Source organism: Phyllobates terribilis, unplaced genomic scaffold (assembly GCF_046119375.1).
Source record: "Phyllobates terribilis strain yellow unplaced genomic scaffold, ASM4611937v1 Scaffold_9__5_contigs__length_417890890, whole genome shotgun sequence".
NCBI lineage: Eukaryota > Metazoa > Chordata > Amphibia > Anura > Dendrobatidae > Phyllobates > Phyllobates terribilis.
This window is the reverse complement of record NW_027362769.1, coordinates 101,921,705-101,946,185: the sequence shown is the minus strand read 5'-3', so window position 1 is coordinate 101,946,185 and position 24,481 is coordinate 101,921,705. Positions and strand designations below refer to the sequence as shown.

Sequence of the window (24,481 nt, the reverse complement as noted above, 5' to 3'; positions counted from 1 at the left end):
TATGATTGCAAGAAGGGAAGCAAGGGATTTGGAGATATGTTAAAAATGACCCAACCCTTTTATTTCACAAAATAACTAAAACCAATCTAGAAACATACCTTTGCAGACATTTGGAGAGGTCTAATTGCAAGAAACAAACTTTTATGCAAATGAGGTCGTAATTACCTAATGCGGAAGTGCTCAGTCACCTTCATTAACTCTGCCCTACACCCTACAGCCTTGGCCTTGGTTGAGAGCTTGAGTATTGTCTTCACATCTCTCAATTCTAAACTGAAAAGAGGGCACGGCTTACTGAGGAAAGCCTGAGGACTTGCCAGGATGAGGACCACCTACTGGACACTTGGGACTTGATTTACATGTGCGAGAAAAAAAATTGTTTTCTCTGCAATTAGACATCTCTCAATGGCCATAAAGATACATTCCCAAGTCTGTGTTAGTAACTCGGCTATCCTCATAAGCACAATTGACTTTATATAGAAATAAAGGGCGCATGCAGTACCGGATCGGTGCATCATACACTCACTAGCTGCGGTCTTGGTTCCTGCATCCAGACTCACTGGATGAGTAATAATTTATTTAAATTGGAATACCCCTTTAAGCTTAAAGGACCCCATCTCCTTCTGTCTTAACATCAATTGGGTCCCAGGGATTGGATTCTCCAATCAGACATAGATAACATATCTAATTAATAGGTCATCAATAGAGATGGGCGAACCCCAACCTTGCTAGTTCGGCGTTTGTACCGGTCAGTTACTGTCCGGTGGTAAACGCCGAACATGGACTTTCCCCGCAAGTCTGTTGCAAGTTCGGCGTTCCGGGGGAAGTCCGTTGCAACGTTCGGCGTTCCGGGGGAAGTCCGTTGCAATGTTTGGCGTTCCGGGGGAAGTCCGTTGCAACGTTCGGCGTTCCGGGGGAAGTCCATTGCAATGTTTGGCGTTCCGGGGGAAGTCCGTTGCAATGTTCGGCGTTCCGGGGGAAGTCCGTTGCAATGTTCGGCGTTCTGGGGGAAGTCCGTTGCAGAGAGAAAGAGAAAAAATGTTTTTCAGCTCCAGAGTTCGTGTCCCCATTATTTTCAATGGGGCTCGGGTTCGGCTTGAAGTTCGAGTACCCAAACCAAACTTTGGCATAAAGTTCAGGTCTGGTACCAGAGCCTGAACTTCCACCGGTCCGCTCATTCCTAGTCATCAATGCTTATGGTAGGAAAATGCTATTATAGATTGCCATTGTTTCTGTTATTATCGGAGGGCTACATTCCTGATTTAATTAATTTCTCTTTTCCACATTCTATTTGCAGGAAGGTGGTTGATGCCCATAATAAGGAGTTTTGGGTTTCTAATGACACCTACTGGGAAATTCGCAAGGACCCTGGTTTTAGCAAAGTTGAATTACCCGTTCTTTGGTGATGTCAGATCTACCATTCTATCAACCAATCAATATCTATGCACAGTTCTGTTTCATATCGCTACAAGATAATTTTTGTTTGTGATGCATCATGCCATTTGCTTTTATATTCATTTAAAAAACAAAACGATTTGCTTGTATAACATGTAAAATATACAGTTATTTGCTGCATTTGTAGAAAGACGGGGAAGTACAGAAGCTTTGGACCTCTTACTTCTAGACTTAACCTGCTGTAGGATTAGACGCAATGATTGCCCCTCATCCCAGTTACTTCTTCATTATCAGAACATTGGCTATTAAAGAGCATAATTGCACAGATATTGCACAGATATTTTGCTGTTATCGAAATCAGTTTCCTATCGGAAAAACATTCAGATTATTGCAAATATCACTACGTACCAACATCACCGATTCTTGTGTAGAGAACATTATCAGATACAAGAGCCTGATCTAGTGATAATCTGAAGAGGACAGTTTTTCCACAGACTTTTAGGCTATTAATTGTTATATTATTAATCCCCAAAAAGCTGAATTTCATGAAAATCTAAACTGAAGCTCCATCTTTGATTTTGGATTCATGACTGTCTGTTGGCTCCTTGCAATTTTTGAGTTTGAAGGTCACTGTATGATGGATTCATAGAAGTTTATTGGGTCCTGCTATACAGGCTCGGACTGGCTCACCGGAGAAGAGGAGAATCCTCCGGTGGGCCCCTGTGAAGGAGTGCTAATGAGTAATGCTATTGCACTTGATTCACAATTTGAAGAAAAAGGTATAATTTAGTCAGTCATTAAAGAAGCTAGCCAAATTAATATTACATAGAAGCAAAAGTAAATTTCTGTGCTGGGGTCAGGTTATTTTTGCATGTTGCTGAACAGTGGGCCCCAAGAATCAATGTTATTTGTGGGCCTTTGCCAACCCAGTCCGAAACAGCAGCTATACCTTAGATGAGGCTCAAAAGTTGTTTTTTTTGTCAGATTCTGTAAAAATTAATGCAATTTTCTGTCGGACATTGAATTAGGCAGACGATGTGTGTAGTACAAAGCCGCAGGGACTAATTTGTCCATAAGTGTGTTGTCCTTTTTTTTCACAGACCTATTCATTTGAACGGACCAGTTTGGTCTACTCCATTTTTTTATGGTTTTAAAAAAAAAATATGTCCAAAGACCCACTGAATTTAATGTGTCCATGTGCTGTCCAATAAAAAAAAACTAAATTATAGAGTGATCCAAGTGATGGACATTTCATAAATGCTTTATTGTAAGAGCGCCTTATACTTAGCAACAGCCCTCGCAATTCATGGATGCCATCTACCTTATACTCTTTCATCTGCAATCCGTATCTGATGAAGGCCCATGCCTTCAGACTGAAACGTGACTGTACATATTGAGCATATGGGATTGCCTTATGATAAATCATTTCCAAAATATCCATCACTTGGAGTGCTGAATACCTCTATAATTTTACGTTATCGAAGTAGAATCCTTTTTGAGCTCCCATCCATCCTTCCCTTAAAGTGTAACTATCGTTTATATTTTTTTCATTAATCAATAGTACATGTGAAAATAAGAAACTTTGCAATATATCTTATCAGAGAAATCTGTTTTTTTTTCCCTCATTCTGAACTGATCATTCATCTTCAAAATTCTCAATTCGTCGGTAAAATCTATCTTCAGCGAATACAGATTTTCCCATAAATGAGATAGGAGATGACAGTTGGTGCTCATAAAGTTCTATGGAGACCTGTAACCATGGTTTCAGGAAAACTTACAGTAGAATGTCAGTGTCTTCCTCTAGCTCCTCCCCTCTCCATAGAATTTTAAAATCACCAACTGTCATCTCCTATCTCAGTAAAGGAAAAATCTGTATTCACTGAATACAGAGTTTACAGTTTTTAACCCTGAAATAGGAATGAATGATCAGTCCAGGAGGAGAAAGAATCATATTTCTCTGATAAGATATATCACAAAGTTGCTTATTTTGATATGTGCTATTGATTTATGAAATAAAAATAAAACTACGGTTACTTTTTTTTTTTAAATAAGTGATACGCTATAAGTGCATTTAGCTTAAGGCCTCATGCATACGACAGAGATGTGCGCGGAGCAGACATGTGGCACATAGAGTTCCTGTGGCTCCAGACTATGGAGCTGCGGGCACCTTGTGCTGCCATTGTATTGCTCTACATTAGGAGCAGCTTCTTCCCGAGAAGGAAAGATCTGAAGAAAGAATATAGTATATTGTACAACCTGATATAAATCTGACAAAAAAACCCTGATATAGAGTAAAGCTCCCCATACACATTGTGCCGAACCTGCCGATATTGATGGGATCAGCTGACAGTCTAATGTGCTATGTGGGCCCTGGACTCCTGACCGTGGGGGTAAATGAAGATCGGGCATATCCGATTTCGGATTGACTATTGCATTGTCTCCCGGAGATAAGCCATCTGTCATAGAGAGCACAGGGGGCGCTCTTTCAGGCTAAGAGTATGGGAGAGATGGCTGTCAGCTGAACCTCTGTCCAAAGCTTCGTTCGGCCAACAGCCGTCTAATATGTATGTCCAGCTTTTCAGTATAGCCCCAGTGATGTCTATTAATATATTATTACAACCCAACACCACTCGGAGGTTAGAAGAACACTATGTGTCAGCCATGTTTGCTGTGCCGTTGAATGTAATCTATTTTTTTGTGTTAACAGCTATGCTTTACACTGGATTACTAACAGGAATGGACTACACTCCACATATCTCCATGTCTGTCCATACATATTTGCAAGTTACATTAGTAGGCGTTTTATTATACTTTTCGTACTTTAGCCCCACTGCTTGTTTGATGCTTCTTTTTAGAATGGAGATATACCGACAACTGTGCGAGAATCGGGCCAGGTTCACACACATACAGTGCTCTCCGTTGTGCATGCGTCGGGGTTTCCATCGCAATTCCCCCCCCTCAAAAAAATTTTTGTGCATGTCTGAAAAAGACGAACGCTGCCAAGAATGGAAGCCAAAGTGACACTGTCACCTTCATTGAAGTAAACGGCTCTGACGGGACTCTGTCGTAGATGCCGCCAGAATCCCGTCTTTTGGGAATTATGCAGTGGTCAGCAGACAGCTTTGTGTGTGTGAACCCAGCCTAAGACACGCTAGGTCATCCTGGACCATTATGGCTGGACACCCTCAGACTTCTTTAAATTCAGCCTAGTTTTTAGAGAGAATAGCTGTGGGCAAATCAACAATGAAGTCACTGGACAACGTCTTCAAATCGAGGAACATTTCATTGGCAATGAAGACAAAGCTCCTATATAGTCTGGTCTTTTCTGTAGTAACATATGGATGCGAAAACTGGATAATAAAGAAAGAAGACAGAAGAAGAATCGACACCTTTAAAATGTGGTGCTGGAGAAGGAGGTTATCAAAACCATGGATGGCAAGAAGAACAAACAAATCAATTTTGGATCAAATCAAGCCAGACATGTCACTCGAAGCAAGGATCACCAAGCTACGACTTGCCTACTTTGGACACATCATACGAAGAGAGTAATCACTGGAGAAGGAGATCATGGTCAGAAGAATAGAAGGAACAAGACAAAGAGGAAGACCAGCAACCAGATGGCTTGATAGTATCAAGATAATGGTGGAGGAGACCCTGGTGGACCTATCTAGGCCTGCACAAGATTGATCTTCCTACAGAGCGTTCATCCACCAAGCCGCCATGGCTCGAGATTGAGCTGAAGTCTGTTAAATAATAATTATATAAAAATACACAGCACAGAATTCATTACATCTGAGACCTGCTTTACCGCTGGAAGCTTTTTCTTTACTGTTAATATGACTTATCTGTAAGGCCATAGCTCTCCTGGCCAGCTGAAAAATACCACCTTGATTATATTAATTGATTTTGCTTTTCAAGATAAACCTGTCACACATAAATTTTATGGAAGACTGATTGTTGTTTTCTGACTGCTTTGCTCTTTACGATATAACTTGCGAAAGAAAATTATTTTTTGCCGAGATATTAACACCGTGCAGCAGTCCTATGACTTGGAGCCGCCATATTGTTTGCTTGGTTATACAGAACTCATCGCAAAAAAAATATGGGACTATTTGTTTCAGAGAGCGACAGATTACAGGCAGGGGGGAGCGGAGCTATGTCGGGATGCTGCCGGATTGATTAACACTAGGCATTGTGATTGGCAGGACTTGATGCGTCCACTGAACGTTAGGCCCAGATGTATACCGCCATTGGTGGAAAGGTATCCTAGCCAAACATATCCAAAAAGAGGCCATTTTTGACTAATAGTAGTCTCTGGGCACATTAGATGTGGGATTTAATACTTGATAGGCCAAACGTAGATGCAACATGTGATGTGACTTCAGCCTTGGTGTGACTACTGCAGACGTAAATGAGCAGTAGACCAGAGCCCCAAGCCACGGGCAGCAAGCATAAAAAACATGGTAGGGAAATACCTGACTAGTCCCAGCCGTCTTCTCCCTGCCCCACCCCGCTCCAGATGATTGACAGGTCTCTCTCTATATACACACATGGGAGAGACTTGCCAATCAAATAGGGAGGCTTGGGGAAGAAGGTTCTCCCTATAGGTCCCTGCTAGATCCTGAAACTATTACAGTTGCTCATTTTGCCTTTCTACCCAGCCAATTCTTCTCTTTTCTATGCTCTATGTAGAACCAGGAAGTCTCTGGTCCCTGCATTTATCATTTCCCTTTTCAACTCCTGACCCAGCTGCATCCTTCTCCCCCACCATGCCAGGGACTTTTGCAGTGACTCATGACTCATGCAGGGAAAATTGACCTCCTGTTTCTACATAGAGCTTAGAAGGATTCAGCCAGCAATTTTTAATCATGTGATGTCATAGACCTAATAGAAAAGAGAAGAATTTTCTAGGTAGAAAGGCAAAATGAGCAATTGTGAGTACACTGTTCTACATAATATGATGACTGCAATATATTAAGTGGATAAAAACTTTGATGGGAGGAGGAGGAGGAGTGCTTCTTTAGTGAAGGGGCCTTTTTGAGTTGAATATGTCAAATTTATGAATGAATTTAATGTATCTTCTCAGTGACATGCGCTTCCTTACACCTCGGCAGAAATGTTACTCCAGTCAGGAACTGGAGTAACATTTGTGGAGTAAAAAACTCAGAGAAAAAAAAGTGGCAAGTTCCAGCTCCTTAAAAATTCTAAATTTTATTGGGAAAAATTAAAAATGAATTCAATGTCACAATCAATAGACAACGTGTTTCGAACGCATGTTTCGAATGAGTTGCCAATTGATTGTGACATGGAATCCATTTTTAATTTTTCTAAATAAAATGTAGATTTTTTTAAGGAGCTGGAACTTACCCTTTTCTTTTCTTGGAACATACATTTAGTCACAAGGGCTTTCCTGCTCCTTCACACGTTGAGCGGCTATGGTGAGCTGGTTTCACTAAGCCTTCTATTAATTGGAGTAAAAAACTCTGCCACTACTGAAGAATTTGACAGGTGGGCGTTGAAAAGTTTTGAAACTTTTCAAAGTGTTTTATGCTAGTTTTGCCATAAACACTTTAATGATTCGAGGCTGTAGTCTTCAATACAAAATGTCCTATTATTTTATGTCTAGAGCTCTTCTGCAGACCTGTGTATTTCCATAGTAACAGACTACAAGTCAACGCTGTGTAGTCTGATCCTGCAATTATTCTTCCTTTCTTCTGACTAAACCTACATTTGGTAGGTCAGCAATCAGACATAATTACAATTTCATATGACCCCTTAAAGGAGCTGTCTCTTTCCTTTCTATTTGCCCTAGAAGGGCAAATGGATTTCAGAGAGGAGCCAGAGTAGGGGACCAGGGACAATGGTGGCTCTCGTTCTGGTGGACGTGGCCCACTCATATAGGTTTTGTTCGCATGAATGTTGCTGCTCCTGTTTAAAGCAAAAGTCATAACCCTCTGCCAAGTCCATTATACAATGGATAGCAATGGCTTCATTGTGATTTCAGTCATTTTGACGGGAAGTATAATTCCAAATACAATTCTAATCTTTCCAGTAACTCTTCTGACCCTTACATGGTTTCCCATCTAAATAAGTGCTCATATAACAATACTAGAGATGATCAAAAAGATTCGCAGGACCCTAGTCCGGGATCCACGCCAGTACTCTGTGGGACTTGGACCTCATGATGTTGCGTGAGATCGGCCTTATAAATACCATTGGTGGCTGGATACCGGTATTCCAGTCCTGGCCGAGGACCTTGGTCTGGCCCCTACCTCTGCTAGTACTCTGTGGGACTTGCACCTCATGAGGTCGCGTAAGATCGGCCTTATAAATACCATAGGTGGCCGGATACCGATATTCCTGTGCCTGCCGAGGACCCTGGTCTGGCTGCCACGGAGTACCGATGTGGATGTTGGACTATGGTCCTGTAAATCCTTATGCTCATGACCAAACACAACATTTCAGTAACTTTTTGAGGGACATCCATGATGTCCAGCTATTCGGGCCGACTTCCGTTTAGAGGAGTTGTCTTAACGAGGCTAGGGGACATTATAGAAGCGCATTGTGGCACCACATGGCTGTATTATGGACCCGTTGTGTGCATGAGGGCTAAGTCTGACAGATTGGTGAGCTTCATTTCTCTATTCCAGGGTTCCCCAACTCCAGTCCTCAAGGCCCACCAACAGGTCATGTTTTCAGGATTTCCTTAGTATTACACAGGTGATAATTGCATCACCTGCACAGTCAATAATTCCATCACCTGTGCAATACTAAGGAAATCCTGAAAACATGACCTGTTGGTGGGCCTTGAGGACTGGAGTTGGGGAACCCTGCTCTATTCTACCTAAGATAAGTGATAGGCAGGATGCATAGCGTATAGCGCTTTATTTCAGACCTATATACACACTTGCTTTGCTTATAAATGCCATAATTTAACTTTAGAGATGCCATAATTTAAAGGGGCCTGTTAGTGGCGGACTTCCCTTTAAAATGCAGGAATGGTGCTACCCTGACTCGTTTTTAAAGAAAATCCACATAGGGTAAATGCAGCATGAACCGGTCCATATCCTACATCAGACCGCGCTGACATATACGGTATACACATCAGGAACATTGTCCCACTCCACCAGTCCGCTACACAAACCTTTCTTACCAAATAGCCAACTCGCTGATATATTTTATTGTTTAATTTGTGCTTTAAATTGTAAGATGGATCCCGACCGGTCCTTCAGGCTGAGCCTGATAACTCGTCACCTCCTGCGTTTCCACTGACAAAGAATGACAATACGTTAATGTATTGTACTGTACATAGGTCCTGCATGTCTATCTTACCTGGTTAGCCTGCCGATGAATGTTGCTAAAGCCTTACTCGAGACATTGTTTTTCATGAAGACTCATCAGGTAATGCAAAATCTGAGTTTACTGAAGGGGATTTTCTATCTAAACTCTTACGAAATGTAATTGTAAACTTGATGTCTTTTGCAGACATTTGTCTTTACATCAATCTGCTGCTAATAGTGCTTGTTCTTCTAATAAACTTATATGTGCACTGGTAACTCTTCCTGTGTTGTGGTGGTTGATTTATTTGGACAATTGCCAGATTGAGAAAGGGAGGGGGTTCCAGTGGCGGAAATACCAACGGTGCAATCTGTGCAGCCGCACGGGGTCCCAAGAGGTAAGAGGGCCACTACCATCTCCAAACAGGTGGAATTGTGTATAATGAGGAGCTGTTGGACTGCAAAGGGCCCATATATTGTTCTTGCACAGGGACTGTCCTCTGTGTCCACTCATTAGAGGTTCCATGTATGCAAGTAACATTTACCCTTGTGGGGGCTCAAAAGAAAAAAATAGAGAACTACACTGGTACTGATTTTTCATTTGGGATCTTTGAAGAGTTTATACAAGTGTTTCTCACTAAATTAGAATATCATCAAAAAGTTAATTTATTTCAGTTCTTCAATACAAAAAGTGAAACTCCTATATTATATAGAGTCATTACAGACCGAGTGATCTATTTCAAGTGTTTATTTCTGTTAATGTTGATGATTATGGCTTACAGCCAAGGAAAACACAAAAGTCATTATATCAGTAAATTAGAATACTTTATAACAGCTTGAAAAATGATTTTAAAATCCGAAATGTTGGCCTACTGAAATGTATGTTCAGTAAATGCACTCAATACTTGGTCGGGCTCCTTTTGCATCAATTACTGCATCAATGCGGCGTGGCATGGAGGTGATCAGCCTGTGGCACTGCTGAGTTGTTATGGAAGCCCAGGTTGCTTTGATAGCAGCCTTCAGCTCGTCTGCATTGTTGGGTCTGGTGTCTCTCATCTTCCTCTTGACAATACCCTATAGATTCTCTATGGGGTTAAGGTCAGGCGAGTTTGCTGCCAATCAAGCACAGTGATACTGTTGTTTGTAAACCAGGTATTGGTACTTTTGGCAGTGTGGACAGGTGCCAAGTCCTGCTGGAGAATGACATTTCCATCTCCAAAAAGCTTGTCGGCAGAGGGAAGCATGAAGTGCTCTAAAATTTCCTGGTAGACGGCTGCGCTGACTTTGGTCTTGATAAAACACATTGGACCTACACCAGCAGATGACATGGCTCCCCAAACCATCACTGATTGTGGAAACTTCACACTAGACCTCCAGCAGCTTGGATTGTGGCCTCTCCACTCTTCCTCCAGACTCTGGGACCTGGATTTCCAAATTAAATGCAAAATTTACTTTCATTTGAAAACAACGCCTTGGACCATTGAGCAACAGTCCAGGTCTTTTCCTTCTTGGCCAGGTAAGACGCTTCTGGCGTTGTCTATTGGTCATGAGTGGCTTGACACAAGGAATGTGACACTTGTAGCCCATGTCCTGGATACGTCTGTGTGTGGTGGCTCTTGAAGCAATGACTCCAGCAGCAGTCCACTCCTTGTGAATCTCCCCCAAATTTTTGAATTGCCTTTTCTTAACAATCCTTTCAAGGCTGCGGTTATCCCGGTTGCTTGTGCATCTTTTTCTACCACACCTTTTCCTTCCACTAAACTTTCCATTAATATGCTTGGATACAGCACTCTGTGAACAGACAGCTTCTTTAGCAATGACCTCTTGTGGCTTACCCTCCTTGTGGAGTGTGTCAATGACTGCCTTCTGGACATCTGTCAAGTCAGTACTCAGCAGTCTTCCCCATGATTGTGGAGCCTACTGAAACAGACTAAGGGACCTCTTTAAACGCATTGGAAGCCTTTGCAGGTGTTTTTGTTAAATATTCTAATTTACTGAGATAATGACTTTTGTGTTTTCATTGGCTGTAAGCCATAATCATCAAGATTAACAGAAATAAACACTTGAAATAGATCACTCTGTTTGTAATGACTCTATATAATGAGTTTCACTTTTTGTATTGAAGAACTGAAATAAATTAACTTTTTGATGATATTCTAATTTAGTGAGAAGCACCTGTATGTAATATTGACCCCATAGAGGCGGCCCCCTGCTGCACATGCATGCCCTTTCAGGACAGAATCTATACTTATGCTTAACTTTCATTCTTAGTTATGTTTTTACAAGTCATAAAAGCATAGGAGAAGACATGGCAAGATGGGGTCAGTGGGGGCCTGACCCTATGGATCGCTTTGGATCCCTACACACATAGGGGCTGGATATGCTCACTAAATGCTGAGGACAGTTTAGACATGTTAAAAATGATTATTTATATATACAGCTCTGACAAAAAGTAAGAGACCACTGCAAAATTTTCATTTTCTCTGATTTTTCTCTTTCTAGGTATATTTTTGAGTGAAATGTACATTGTTGTTTTAGTCTATAAACTACTGACAACATGTCTCCGAAATTCAAAGCTAAATATTTTGTATTTATTTGCAGCAAATGATAAAGCGTCAAAATAATAAAAAGGAACAGAGCTTTCAGACCTCAAATTACTCATGTTTTAACACAAGAAGAGTTCAGAAATCAATATTTGGTGGAATAACCATGATTTTTAATCACAGCTTTTATGCGTCTTGCCATGCTTTCCACCAGTCTTTCCATGCTTTCCAAAAGAAAACTGTTCAGTGGTCTCTTAATTTTTGCCAGAGCTGTATATATATAGTTAATAAAGTGAACAAAGTTTCAACGCTCAATCTTCATTAATTTTTAGACCTCCGTATATGCAGTTTGACGCTTTATCCAAGTTACAGATTTTTCTCTTGTGGGAGTGTCTCCCAGTAATATAGGCTGGATGTGAGGTCTGTGTGTATCCAGGGTGCTTCTATCTTCATTAGCTCATATCAGCACAGCTTCTATCCTGCACTTATTTCCCCGTTATGTGCATTCCTCCTTTTCAATGTACTGTTTTCTTTGACATGTTTGAGATACCTTCCCTCCATGTCCATGGAATAGAGAGATCACTGTGAAACTCCTTCCCCAATACTACTCTGGAAGCCCGGATTCACACATCTGTATTTCACGGTTTCAGTACAGACTGCAAATGCATGGACCTGTCGTGGGTTTCCTTACCCGAATTCGACATCCCTTTATATAGCTATGAGGGTGTCGAGACCCACGGGCGGTCAGTATGGACCTCGAAACACAGATATGTAAATCTGGCCTAAAACAGAGAAGGGAGCTGGAGCTCCGATGGACTTGTATCAGGTTTGAAGATCACACAGCTGGTGTAAAGGTCTCTGAAGCAACATTTTAGAAAATTGCTTGATTTTGCATTTAGGAAGCAAATGAGCAAAAATATCTGTCTGAAGTTGTGCATATCCTTTAATGTCCAAGGGTAGGTTTCAGAGTTCCTCCACCCAAACATGTAGGGTGAGGTGGCTACCCTAATCATATTTTTATAGCTGCTTCCTGAGCTCCAATCTTGGCTCAATCCCCAATCTTTGCCTTCTTCAGTCAAATGCTTTCCTTTACTGACTGGTTTCAGGGCACCTGTCATGCAGTCATCATCTACGACTATGTGGCTGGCACTGTTCTTTCACCAATGACTTAGCAAATCTTGGTATCAAAGGTTCCTTCCTTTATTTCCCACTTTCTTTAAATGGTGTCCAAAAAAACCTTCTATTTCACGTCCATTCCACCCCAACCCTGGTGGGCACAGTGCATGAAGACTCCCAGGACTCCTTCGTCAAGCAATTAGTGAAGGTCCAAGTTGTAAGCTGATTCTTTACTTTAGGACACATTTTTTTTGTTTTCTCTTTTAATTCATCGAAGATTTTCAACTGACTTCATGTCACTGCAGGGTAGGAGCCGATTGTCTCACTCAGTTGGTATATTTTTGTCTTTTACGGTCTCTGAATGCCACCAATGCAGCAGCTGCAGTGTATCAAGTCATGGAGGGCTATGTTTAGTAAGTAATGTGGCTGAAAGATTACACTGGATGTAGAGATGGCGTACATGCTGCAGCGTGTCTGTAAGAAGCCACATTTACAAAACATTGTGTTCTCGGCCGAATGCCAAGTGCACAGCGAAGGCTGAAGATCTACAGTATTTACTACAGGGTGCACCATGGAGAGGAACTCTTCTGAGATTTATATAGATCTGTAGGAAGAATACACGATGCCTGCGGAATACTATATATCATTCTGTTCTAAATTTACATCTACTTGATATTTAAGGTGGTATTTTAGGGAAGAGATCATGTGGACATCTGCCATAAGTTCATGTCAGAAGATCACAAAGCCATCACTCATAAACTCTGACCACCATTGATTTCGAGGATGAATGGGGCTGTGGCTTTTCGAATGACAAATGGTTAAAGGGGTTGTCCAACTTTTGTGGATGTTTTTTTGTTTTCTTAAGTTAAGTGGATGCAATTTGGTTTCATTAAAAATTGTATTACACGGTCCATTGCTGGCTGCTGAATGAGATAACGGGATTGGCGACATTGTCTTTATTTTATCAGATGTGTCAGGACATGATTTTGTAGCACTATTCTATAGGTAGGACAGGTTCTCCTCCTGCTCTTGTTAATGTCGTCCTCCTTACAGACTGTACAGGAGGCAAATGGTGCAAAATTTTTAATAAAACCCAATTGCAAAAATAATTTTTAGCCCCAATTGCAAAAAATTATCCCCAAAGGTGGACAACACCTTTAAGCTTAGCAGACCTGAATGGATTTCTGAGCTTACAAACTCTAAGGTCTCCGTCTATATGAGAAGATCACTATGGGTGGGTTTTCCTGCTTCTTCCCGCCGGGATACTTTTTTATTTAGCTACGTTCAGATGAGCGTGGCAATTCACAGACCGCTTGTGACTGTAAATTTCAAGCATGACTGCACCTGTGTGCACTAGCTGTTGAAACCAGAACTGTCTCGTATGCAAAACGGAGATGTGCACGCCGCATTTTGTTTTTAAGCAAAAATATAATCATAAAGTGTAAACTTACGACTAGACAGTCTATAAATGTGCCGGCTGTATCATTGTGGTTCATGTCGTTTGATAACTTTGGCACATCTGTAGACTCTCTTTTCTAAGGGTCCATTTATGCTGCAAGATTATCGTGAACTAGTGATCCTGGGAATAATAGTGCAGTCTTGTACAGGCTACCGACCGCCTGAGGAATCAGCAGAACGCTCTTTTTGTCAAGTAAAATGATCTTTTGTGCTGGACAAAAGATCAGCTTTCTCGAAAGCACATTGTCTTGGGTAATCAGGACTCGTGCTGCCGAGAAGAGTTGCAGCGCATGCCCAATGGAATCTGTATTCCAGACAGTTCAGTGCTCTTCGTTTAGAGGAGCCTTTGTAAACATACTATTAAACGACCGCCGTAAGTTGGCTGGTGTAAACTCACCTTAAAGGGTTATTCCTATCTCCAAGATCCTATCCCAATATGTAGTAGGTGTAATAATAATAATATTCACAAATGCCTCCAATTAGAAATGTAGTATAGTTCTTCTGATTTGCTATGTCTCTTTCCACAAGTGCAGGGCATTGCAGTAGCTAAGGTATCCATGGTTACGACCATTCATATATTGACAGTTAGTTGTTAGTGGTTGTAACCATGGATACCTAAGCTACTGCAATGCCCTGCACATGAGGAAAGAGACATAGCAAATCAAAAGAACTATACTACATTTCTAATGTAGTACATTTGCTAATATTATTATTACACCTACTACATATTGGGAAAAGATCTTGGAGATGGGAATACCCCTGTTAGGTTACACAATCTATTAGTTGGCTTAATTTGCACCAGAAATTAGCATTTTAAGTCAATCCTTATTCTGCTAAGGCACATACCTTCGTCAGACAAGATGGAAAGTGCGCAACACATATAATAAATATGGCGCTAGTCATGAAAGACAGTAGCTAACTGTGCCACAATTCTGGCTTGATAGGGGATATAACACTTTAATGATAGAATATCATTTCACCACCACAAAGAGAAATACAAACTATCCTTTTAACAATGCGTGGTGATCTCTAGGCCGGTATCCTCGCGTAAACGTATCAAATAGAGAAAGAAATTGCAATTCTGCATCATGGGAAAAGGTAGAAAACATCTTTACTGTATAATAATCTCAATAAAAATGAATAAAAAACACAATGAGGAATGAAAAAACACACGACAGCCTTACGCGTCTTACATGCCTAATCATAGAGGAGTCCAAAATGCGTAAGACTGCCATATGTTTGTTTTTTCTCTCCTTGAGAGGGGAATGTTCTCATGGTGAGGCTGCCAAAACTCGCATCCACATATGGGGGTCAATGAGTAATATTGAGGTGAGAGTCACCCTAAAAATGATTTTCCTATGCATGGTGGAATACTGGTAGGATATTTGATTACTTTCTTATTGTGGAGGTCAAAGGCCAGTAACACCATTGCACCTTGGAAAACTGAACAAGCTTCGTCTGGATTAGTGAGGGTCCCGGCGGATCAAATAGTGATGGGATATACTTTCTGTAATGGAATATCTGTGTTAAAATCTAGACCCCTTAAAAAGGGTTTTCTACTACTTGGACAATCCCTTCTTGATCTAAATGTTTAGCCCCGATAAAATAGAAAAGCTTATACTTACCTCCCATGCTGGCTCTGTTCCAGCGGTGTCAGCACTGTCTGTTTCGGGGCTTTTGTGCGATTGTGACACGTGACCCCGGCATCCAATCAGCGCCGGCGTCACTGCCCCTGCCTCCTGTCGAATTGAGCATGAAGAGGAAGTCCGGGCTGCAGCTGATCTCTGACTGCCTCTTCATCTTCAATTCGTACAAAAGCCAACACAGTGACGCCAGTGCTGATTGGGTGCTGGGGTCACATGTCACAATAACCGCACGAGAGTCCCGGTACTGCGAGTGCTGACACCGCTGGAACGGGAGGTGAGTATAAGCTTTATTATTTTATCAGAGCCAAGCGTGGGGTATGACAAGGAGTTGTCCAAGTAGTGGACAACTTCTTTAAATACAAATATACACAAGATATTTTTCAAACAAGGTCTGAACTTTACACTACAGAATGTAGATTATTGGGGCTTTCTATACATCCAGGTCTGTGTCACATTTAGAGAGGAGCATTAAACAGTAGTAAGACATTAGGATTCTTGGTTCTCAGATATTCTAACCAGCCATCTGCTACCCCTGAACAAATCCAGCGGGACGCTGCCGCTTCTACCGAGCTGTCAAGTGTGACTATGTGAAATAAGAGGGCTACCCGGAGCGTGCCATCTGATTTATACAGCACATTACCATTCCGGCAGGCACCCAGAACACCGCACACCCCTACACTAATGGCATGAAGATAGGAGCTAAACAAACGGACAGCGCAAACTACGTTATGCGGCAAAATGCACCAAGGTCATTGGGAATCCACGGTGTATTACAGAGAAATAATCTTCAATATACTTGCTCCAGCTGAATAAAAAAATATCTATTACTGTTCCTTTTTTTCCAAAAATAAAAAATGACAACTGCTAGATTTCTATAAAAGAAAGCACAGAATTTATTAGCATTTATTTATTTAGCATTAGAGACCATTTGCACGCCCAACTAATATACTATCACTTTTCTGTAATTGAAAAACTGAGACAAAAAAAACCACACACACAAAACACCGGTTTCTCCAATTTAATTACATTAAAAACAAATCCAAATTTCATACCACATATTTGGGGTTTCAAACTGAAAGATGAACATGAGGACATTTAATACTTGGTATGGAGCTCCATGACGGTGACAATTCATCTGTAGTGTGACCATTTCATTGTGAATGGAGAGGTAATGAGAGGTAGGAAGCAAACTTCATTTCAGTTTTCGTTTTTTGTTTTTTTCTTTCCTTCCATTTCATTTTTTTCCCGCCATGATTTTTAAGTACTGTAGTGCGTTGTGGGCAGCGTCGTTGTGAGCGTTGCCACATGAGAGCCCAGTACCGTGACAAACAGTGACCGGGCTGGAGGACAGTTCGGCCAGACACTGGTACTGCCCATTGACACTCAGTTCCTCTGCAACAAAACCAAAATGATAACGTTACGATGCATTGTCATCAACAACTAAAACATGGAATACTATGGAGATGAGGAGCAATGTGCATAGCGGTACCATCATACCCCCCTGAAATGGTCCATGGGAGGTAGGAAAATGTAAAAACAAAATGGATACTTAGCAGACCAACACTGCTCCTCCCTATTCTGCAATGTGTACCCTGACAATCGCTTAGCTTGTCCGACAGGGAACATCACATGACCACTGCAGCCAGTGTCTGATCAGCTGCAGTGGTCCCATGATTCTCCTTAGCAGGAAGATGCAGCTAAAAGACTGGTGGGGGACAAAGTGTGGAATTAAGGAGCAGCCCCAGACAAATAGGAGAGTATCAATTTTATTTTTAATTATTTTTTCCCCCTTCACTAATTTAAAATGTGTTTTAAACTCGTGGCAACACCCTTTAAATTCCTAGATGCAAAGGGGTTAATTGCTATTCCGAATGGAAATAATAACTTATTGTACATTTCTTCAAGAGCGAGAATCCAAAAAAGGCAAAAAATAAAATCATCAATGTTATGGATATCAATGTCTAAAAATGCTTTGATTGATTCCTTCCAAGACATGTGCAGCCACCGGTGGCCCGTCTGCCTCACCATAGCACTGTAAGCAAATACCGGATATTTTTGGACTATAAGATGCACTTTTTAACAAGAAAACAATAATAATAATCATATTTTTATTTATATAGCATCAACATGTTACGCAGAGCTTTACAATTCAGAGAATTTACACAAGTTTTCTAATAAAGAGTGTGCGTTTTATAGTCGGTGAAAGGTAGGAAAGAAAGCTACCAGGACCGTTGGCTACCAGGACCAGCAGCTACCAGGACTGGCAAGTCACTGAAGCTGCAGGTCCTCACTGGCTGAAGATTATTTAATGTGATCAGTCATATACCTTGAAAGAACTGTAAAATATGGCAGTGTATACACACTGCGTTCTAGAGGTGTGTGTATGTAGTAGAGCTGTGTGTGTATGTAGCAGAGCTGTGTGTGTATGTAGTAGAGCTGGGTAAGCAAAAACTGTGCATGCAGCAGAATTGTGTTTGTGTGCACTGCAGAGATTGTATATAATCTGTGTGCTGTATATGTGTATAATACACAAGATGCAGAGAAAGACTAGCAATAGATCTATAACCTCCCTATTCTATACTAGTGCATTATAATTAGCAATACTGACCCCTCCACTTCTATACACCTCTAGGAAATTTTTAATTGCTAGGAAATATGTTTTTCCTATTTTCTGCTGTTTAACTTTGGGGTGCGTCTTATAGTAAAGTGCGTCATATAGTCCAAAAAAATAAGGTATTTGACTACATATATTACTGTGCTACTAGACAATATTGATCTCATGCCACCCAAACTTTTGTTCATTCTTGGCACATTTAGAAATAATGATAGGAGACCCGTAGGAGTAGTTTCATCATCCTTACTATATCATAAAATAAAACAAAAAAAAAAACCCAACAATTGGGTACAGGCTTACCTATATCCATGTAGGAAACTCGGAAATCCTGCTCTTCTGCCACCTCTGTCAGCATTTTCACATAGTCTGTGTTGGGAATACTCAGTGCACTTTTCTTCAGCAGGCTTATTTTCTCACCAGATGAATTTTTCAGGGAGTCCCAGGTACACCCAGGGCTATTGCCAGCAGGCTTTTTCTAAAATGATTACGAAAACTGTGAACACCATAACCGAAATATGTTTTCTTACGACACAAACATGTCCACAGTCTACAATGGACCTCATGTGCCAAAAAAGTGTTGGATATACAAGTGTGAAAGGCAGGTGGCAGAAAAATGTTTTACTGTGCCCACCACTACTAAGAAGGAGGGTGATGAGACATTAATAATATGTTGTATATATCGCAGACTAAGGGTGCACATATAATTCTTTATTCCCACCAATACTGCAGGCTGCAGTCAGTATAAGATGTTGCCTGAAATGGTCTCTTAATGTGTCAGGAGAGACAATAAGGCTACGTTTACATCGTTTTTGAAGTGGGTTTTGAAGCAGATCTACTACAAGGTCTAAGTAAAAAAAAACTTCAGTGTGAACATACATAATGTATGTCATCAGGTCCTAAGAGGCCAATTTTTGCGCTAATTTTATCCCAGCTGCTCCCCTGAGTATTACATTTTTTTTACTCTGCCATACGTTTGGCCTTTTTATTTAATGTCAATTTTCATGGTCTTTTCCAAAGGGGCAGTGCTTACGGGATCCTCTGGGGCGTGTCTTTAGATTCTCTGCATCATTACTTGGAGCCACGCCTCTTTGGTTAAGACCATAAAAATTAGCACTAAGTGAAAAAAAGGAACTGCATCGAAGATTAAAAAAATAAATAAAACAGAATAATCATGGGAGCATCAGGGATAAAATAAGAGCAAAACTTGGCCACTTTTCACCTGGTGACAGGTCCTCTTTAAAAAGTTTTGTCTTGGTGGCATATAGATAGGAAGCGGCACACTGTGCCATAGCCATTTCATTCTGATAATTGGCAGGGGGTCAGAGTACTGGCAGCAGATGTCAAGTCTTAATTTAATAGCTCTGAGCATGAAGAGATCCTCGACAGTGTCTGCAGCTCCACCACATGTAAAGTTTAGCATATTTGGAGCTCTAGGATGTGGGTTCATCGGAAACTCTGAAATTGAGTTGAGCAAAAAGATTCACAGGACCCGAGTCCTGCAGCTAAATCAGTAATCTGCGGAACCAATGAAAAAATTGCACAAAAGAATCAAAAGGTAGCAGAAAAAAAATCTTTATTAATTCATTAAAAATTACATCACGGGCTAGGGTGATGACATGTGAATGGCCAATAATTAGCACCGCAATAGAGGGGCGAGGCAAAATATTATAGATAGTTAAATCTGCAGGAAGGAAAAATATCATAGGGTAAGACTGGTCAGGGCATAGGCATGTGGCAAAGGGATGAATACCACCAACGTGCATTTCGTCTACAGTGCCTTCTTCCGGGGGAGCCAAAACGCGCGTTGAGGTAGTGGCACAGCAGTACTGCACCAAGGTAACCTCCACGGATACTTATATTTATATCCCGCAGGATCAGATCTTATATGCATGTATTTTTGGTAGGGACTTTGGCTTGTGGCTAAATCTAAGCATCATGACACTAATTGCTTTACCTCCTACTGTGGTATTCATCCCTTAGCCACATACCTATGCCCTGACCAGTCTTACCCTATAATTTTTCTCCTTCCTGCAGATTTAACTATAATATTTTGCTTGCCCCTCTATTGCGGTGCCAATTATTGGCCACTCACATGTCATCGCCCTAGCCCTTGATGTAATTTTTAATTAATTAATAAAGATTGTTTTTACTTTTCTGCTACCTTTTGATTCTTTGGTGCAATTTTTTCATTGGTTCTGCATGTCATTATGCGAGGAATCTATTGATCCAAATCATGGTTATTAGTACTTACAATTATAAGTGCTAAAATTAGCCTGATATCAATATTCACTTTTATTTAAGCATGTACTGTTGCTATTAGCCCTTCATAGGATTTTAAATCAGTAATCTGTAGCTGCCAGATTATAGCCCTCCAAATCAGGGCTGTGGAGTCGGAGTCGTGGAGTCGATGTCCATTTTGGTGGAGTTGGAATCGGTATAAAATGGACCGACTCCAACTCCTAAAATATATAATAAATTGGGTACAGTAATTTAATGCAGTTTGTGGGGAATATTTTTTCATAAGTTATGAAATGTCCTATAAGTGTCTGTCCTATTCCTGATCTAAGGGTCTAGACTTTTAGCTGAGATGAATCTGTGCTACAGTAAATTTATCACTTAAACATGAGCAATGTATGAGGGAGTCGTGGAGTCGGTGTCATGGAAATTGAGGAGTCGGAGGTTTGGCTTACCGACTCCACAGTCCTGCTCCAAATCTCCTTCTTGTCCGCATCACCGGTGTCTCTTTTGGGTTGTAGGCCCATCAAAACTTCATTGTTGTAAATGACGTTGCGTTGGTTCTACTATTCAGAAGAGACACTGGGGATGAGGCCAGGAAGGAGGAAGTATTTGAAGGACTAATCTGGCAGCTATAGATTACTGATTTAGCAGCTGGACGCTGTCCTGCAAACCTTTTTGCTCTTCTCTACGAATGCCAGTGGCCCATAAACCGGGAGAAGATAAGCTACCCTGGCAGATAAGTTGAGAAGCCAAACAGCTGAGATTGTAGTCAGTTCCCATGTTACATCCACTCTATATACTCACTATAGAGAGATTGATCTTATCAGCTGGAATGCTTTTTAGTTTGGCAAACAATTTTTCCGCTGCCATTTTCTTTGCCGTCTTTTTTGATGTGCTGAAACCTGGAGAGAAAATAGAAAAAAAAAAAAAACGAACACTAACTTATTACCAGACTGCACCTTAATCTGCAATGTAAAGCGTCATCCTATCACGTCAAAAAGTTATAAAAACACATGGAATAAATCTTACCGGTTTCTACAAAAGTTTCTACACGGCAGGACATGGTGAACTCTCTCTTATGAGGTGGTCCTGATTCTTGAGATACAAAATACTCAGGTAGTCGCCATCCTTTCTGTACAGCAAGCTCCTGGAATAAAGAAACGTGGGAAGGTTATACGACGAGAGCCTACAAGCCGCAGTCAGTGAGACAAGACCAGTCTCTTATGACCCCATTTATTACAACGTTTTATCATTTGTGATAGAACGGCTACCAGCGACCATACTGATCTAGCCATCTCTCTTATGCCTCATTCAGATGTCCGTATGTATCACGATCCAAGCACGGACTGGCCGTGAGTCTCCTATATAACTATGAGGCTGCCAAGTTCAGATCAGGAGACCCGCGGCCACTCCGTGCATCGTGGTCCGTACGAGAGCTGTTGAGATGCCCCAGCCCCGGTTGTCACTCACCCTTTTAATTTCAATCAATCCCTTTAAGCAACTTTTTGACACGAGGCCTTTTATAGACGAGAGCATATTGAATTAGGCATCCAAATAAAACTGTGATTTGCCATGTTTGAGCAGGTCCAATGTCAAGATTTGCAGGGCAGAAGCATGTATGATGGAGATAATGCCAATCGCCAGTGTGGGGAGAACTGTCTTGAAGGACATGTACAAAGGAAGAGCAGCTCGCCTCCTCCTCCTCCACGCTGAGAGCTGCGAGCCAAGGTTAATGGCAGCACAGGCCCTTCTCAAATTCGACATGAAGAGGACCTGCTGTTGTGGGACATCAGCTATGGATTACGACCAAGTCACAGGGCAGCTGCCAAAGGCAGCCCGGATCAATTTGGCGTCTTGCCACCTTCTTTCCAAGTATATCAGTTTAGTAACACACACTTGGCTGCATTGTTAACATATTCCGCAACTTCACTATTTCTTACTGCTGCACTTAAGATCCTAAATTACTTTCAAGTTTATTGGCGTTTATCTGTCCCCCCAAAAATTTCATCTTTCTGTGACGTTTGTCCTAATATAGCAACAAGTCGAAGCACTTGTCCCACTAATATCAGCTTTCCCATCCGGAGTCAGACTTTATCCCCTTGGACCTAAATTAAAGCTCAGACTATGTGCTGTATAATATGTGGGAGAAGTAATGAGGAATATGATTAGCAGAACTTGGGAGCCTTTCTGAAAGGGAATCTGTCAGCAGATTTTTGCCAACAAATCTGAGAGCAGAATGATGTAGGGGCAGAGATCCTGATTCCAGCGATGTATCACTCCCTGGGATGCTTATTGCAGTTTTGATAAACTCAGTTTTCTCTGCTGCAGATCTAGCAGTGCTCAGAATGTAACCCCGCCCACACCACTGATTGGCAGCTTTCTATACACTGTGCATAGGCAGAAAGCTGCCAATCAGTGGTGGGGGTGGGGTTATACAGAGCTTATGTACCATAGCTGAAGAAAAAGACATGGGCTGTCATGTCCAAAACATATACAGAGCTTATGTATATGGAGGACTACATGGAAACAGGCTTACTAGTTCTCTACTGATAAAATCACTGTTTTATCAGCAGGATATTATCAAAACTACAGCATTAAGCCCAGTAAGTGATACATCGCTGGAATCAGGGTCTCTGCCCCTACATTATGCTGCTCTAAGATTAGGTGTAAAAAAAAAACCTTGTGACAGAATTCCTTTAAGTCCCCCAAACATATTAGATAGCTGTTGGATGAACAATAGTTCGGCCGGCAGCCATCTCTCCTGACTCCCACATGCACAGAAACACTCGGCTCAGCTGAGCGCTCCTGTGTTTTCTGTGAGAGTCACTGCCAAAATCCTATGATGGTGACTTATCTCCGCTGAGCAAAAGGTTCAGACATCGAATTCCACAGGGTGGATGCTTGTCTTCCCCAACATAATCTATCAGGGGAGGTCCCCATACATATTATACTGTAGGAGGAAAGCTAGGAGGCCTCCATACATATTATACAGTAGGGGGAGAGTCGGGAGGTCCCCATACACATTATACTGTAGGAGGAAAGCTAGGAGGCCTCCATACATATTATACAGTAGGGGGAGAGTCGGGAGGTCCCCATACATATTATACTGTAGGAGAAAAGCTAGGAGGCCTCCATACATATTATACAGTAGGGGGAGAGTCGGGAGGTCCCCATACACATTATACTGTAGGAGGAAAGCTAGGAGGCCTCCATACATATTATACAGTAGGGGGAGAGTCGGGAGGTCCCCATACACATTATACTGTAGGAGGAAAGCTAGGAGGCCTCCATACATATTATACAGTAGGGGGAGAGTCGGGAGGTCCCCATACACATTATACTGTAGGAGGAAAGCTAGGAGGCCTCCATACATATTATACAGTAGGAGGAAAGTCAGGAGGTCCCCATACACATTATACTGTAGGAGGAAAGCTAGGAGGCCTCCATACACATTATACTGTAGGAGGAAAGCTAGGAGGCCTCCATACATATTATACAGTAGTGGGGAGAGTCGGGAGGCCTCCATACATATTATACAGTAGGAGGAAAGCTAGGAGGTCTCCATACATATTATACAGTAGGGGGAGAGTCGGGAGGTCCCCATACACATTATACTGTAGAAGGTAAGCTAGGAGGCCTCCATACATATTATACAGTAGGGGGAGAGTCGGGAGGTCCCCATACAAATTATACTGTAGAAGGTAAGCTAGGAGGCCTCCATACATATTATACAGTAGGGGGAGAGTCGGGAGGTCCCCATACAAATTATACTGTAGGAGGAAAGCTAGGAGGCCTCCATACATATTATACAGTAGGGGGAGAGTCGGGAGGTCCCAATACATATTATACAGTAGGAGGAAAGCTAGGAGGCCGCCATACACATTATACTGTAGGAGGAAAGCTAGGAGGCCTCCATACATATTATACAGTAGGGGGAGAGTCGGGAGGTCCCCATACAAATTATACTGTAGAAGGTAAGCTAGGAGGCCTCCATACATATTATACAGTAGGAGGAAAGTCAGGAGGTCCTCATACACATTATACTGTAGGAGGAAAGCTAGGAGGCCTCCATACATATTATACAGTAGGAGGAAAGTCAGGAGGTCCCCATACACATTATACTGTAGGAGGAAAGCTAGGAGGCCTCCATACATATTATACAGTAGGAGGAAAGTCAGGAGGTCCCCATACACATTA

At 41.6% G+C, this 24,481-nt stretch overlaps 2 protein-coding genes across 8 annotated transcripts in view; one reads left to right on the top strand and one right to left on the bottom strand.

The window, feature by feature from the left end:
- The window catches only part of OSBPL6 (oxysterol binding protein like 6), a 310,483-nt gene extending 302,339 nt beyond the window's left edge, over positions 1–8,144 (top strand). For 4 of the 6 annotated variants that reach the window (XM_073646872.1, XM_073646869.1, XM_073646871.1 and 1 more), the window contains one exon: positions 1,295–8,144. In XM_073646872.1, coding sequence (XP_073502973.1) covers positions 1,295–1,403 — 109 coding nt within the window. In that variant the 3' untranslated portion in view covers positions 1,404–8,144. The remainder of the gene's footprint in view (positions 1–1,294) is intronic. The other 2 variants (XM_073646873.1, XM_073646874.1) reach the window with 1 other exon arrangement.
- Positions 8,145–16,435: 8,291 nt separating this feature from the next.
- The window catches only part of PRKRA (protein activator of interferon induced protein kinase EIF2AK2), a 47,515-nt gene continuing 39,469 nt past the window's right edge, over positions 16,436–24,481 (bottom strand). For both annotated transcript variants that reach the window (XM_073646867.1, XM_073646868.1), the window contains 4 exons: positions 21,314–21,431; positions 21,089–21,186; positions 18,347–18,521; positions 16,436–16,824 (listed from right to left, as the gene is read on the bottom strand). In XM_073646867.1, coding sequence (XP_073502968.1) covers positions 16,667–16,824; positions 18,347–18,521; positions 21,089–21,186; positions 21,314–21,431 — 549 coding nt within the window. In that variant the 3' untranslated portion in view covers positions 16,436–16,666. The remainder of the gene's footprint in view (positions 16,825–18,346; positions 18,522–21,088; positions 21,187–21,313; positions 21,432–24,481) is intronic.